Source organism: Echinops telfairi, unplaced genomic scaffold (genome assembly GCF_000313985.2).
Source record: "Echinops telfairi isolate 266 unplaced genomic scaffold, ASM31398v2 ScPeMD7_7469;HRSCAF=8507_1, whole genome shotgun sequence".
NCBI lineage: Eukaryota > Metazoa > Chordata > Mammalia > Afrosoricida > Tenrecidae > Echinops > Echinops telfairi.
This window is the reverse complement of record NW_022111373.1, coordinates 71377490-71379351: the sequence shown is the minus strand read 5'-3', so window position 1 is coordinate 71379351 and position 1862 is coordinate 71377490. Positions and strand designations below refer to the sequence as shown.

Here is a 1862-nt window from a genome sequence, read left to right as displayed (position 1 = left end):
TGCGGAGATAATAACATGCACAAAAACAAGACAGAGCAAAACCAAGCAACAATATACAACAAAGCAATGACAACAAACAAATGATAAAAAACAACACAACAAGAAAGAAAAGCTTGTCGTTAGTTCAAGGATTGTTTGTTGAAAGTAACATTGTAAATGAAGTAATAAAACTATCGATAACACTTGGTGTCTTTGCTAGCTAGTGTTGCTGGAGCAGAACTACCACAGGGAGATGGATTTAACAAACAGCCTTTTTTTTTTTTTTTCCATAACAAACTGGGAAGCTGGAAATATGCCCATAGAGGTCCGGCTTTATAGGGAAAGGCTTTCTCTCAGCACTGGAGGACTGCCCTTGATCTGAATTTCTCTTCAGGAAACCATGTGGTTGGGTGTCTCTTTTCCTTCATCTGCTGGCTTTTCTTTCCCTAGTCAGCTTGGTTTATATCTTATTTCTCAAAAGCTATCGACTGAAGACCTACTAACCCTGCCTTATTTGCATAACACAGAACTTTACCAAATGGAGTAAGATTTACAACATATTTTTTGGGGGAAGGGAGGTGATACAATTCAACCCTGGGAAATTAAGGTCATCCCTTAATTAGCCAATTCACCATGTACCCCAAAAAGCACACAACAACAAAGCACAGTTAAAACTGGCTTTTTGGGAGGTAGGGCTACATCTTATCCTTAGAAATATGTACTACATATCATATTGTAGCATGTAATTTGCTGATATCATTTGAATGGAGATGTTCAGTGTTAGGATTTACTGTTCGAAACACTGGCACTTAGCAGGCTCTAATGAAAACTTAAAGTTTTTTGATTTACGTCAGAACTGACTAATGAAGTTGCTAAAAGGGAGCTCTGCTCTGTTCTGAGCCAGGGAAAAGATGTTACTGTTTTAAATAGCAGATAATCATCAGAGTTTATATCCTTAAGCAATAGCAACTTAATACTGCTTAAATTTTTATTTTATTCTAGGTAGAAGAATACATGTTCACTTTTAGTGAACAAGAGCATGTTCCCAAACTCAATTTTGGGTCGCCCTCCTTTTACTCCAACTCATCAACCACACAGTAACTTCTTTGCCCTGTCACCACCTCTATATTCACACCAGCCGCTTATAGATGCACAGTTCAACTTTCAGAATGCAGAGTAAGTGTGATAATTTTGATTCATCATTTGTAGATTTCATTTCTTATTTGACATAAACCCTTTTTGTATGAGACATTTAAAGGTAGAAAAATGTTAATGTCTTTTTTTATAGTGTAATTCATTTTTCTGGAATTTATTTTAAAATGTTATTTCTTGTTTTTGGTAGCTTGTCTAGAGCTGTGTCATTACAGCAGTTGACATATGGAAATGTCAGCCCAATACAGACCTCAGCCTCTCCATTATTCCGAGGAAGGAAGTAAGTAATTCTCGATTAATTATTTTAAAAGAAAAATTTGCATTTTCGAGAACTTTTGTAATACTTTGTGTTGTATTACAATTGCATTGACCTATGCTTTAGTTTTTGCTTTTTTGAGACCTGTGCAGCCTTACTAGGCATACATTTAAACATTTGTCATATAATTTTCCAATTTTGAGGATCCTTCTGCTGATTTATTCTTGTCATTATGTAAGTTTTTAGGTGGGATGAAGTTTCCTTTTACTTGAGATTTTTAACATTTAGGTTTCTTTATAGTAACATTTACTATATGATTTTCATCTTATCTGAAATAGTTAACATCCCATTATAACAAATAGTACAGTGAAAAATATCCATTCATGAACTCTTCTATAGTTGTCAGGAGCCAACAGATTTTAGCCTATTGGACTAGAAGAAATTCAAGTATTGTAAAATATAAGATATGGCAATA

At 34.5% G+C, this 1862-nt stretch overlaps 1 protein-coding gene across 2 annotated transcripts in view; it reads left to right on the top strand.

Moving 5' to 3' along the window:
* The window catches only part of TENT2 (terminal nucleotidyltransferase 2), a 73967-nt gene that overhangs the window by 15743 nt on the left and 56362 nt on the right, over positions 1–1862 (top strand). For both annotated transcript variants that reach the window (XM_013004929.2, XM_004703515.2), the window contains exons 2-3: positions 982–1155; positions 1322–1411. In XM_013004929.2, coding sequence (XP_012860383.1) covers positions 1019–1155; positions 1322–1411 — 227 coding nt within the window. In that variant the 5' untranslated portion in view covers positions 982–1018. The remainder of the gene's footprint in view (positions 1–981; positions 1156–1321; positions 1412–1862) is intronic.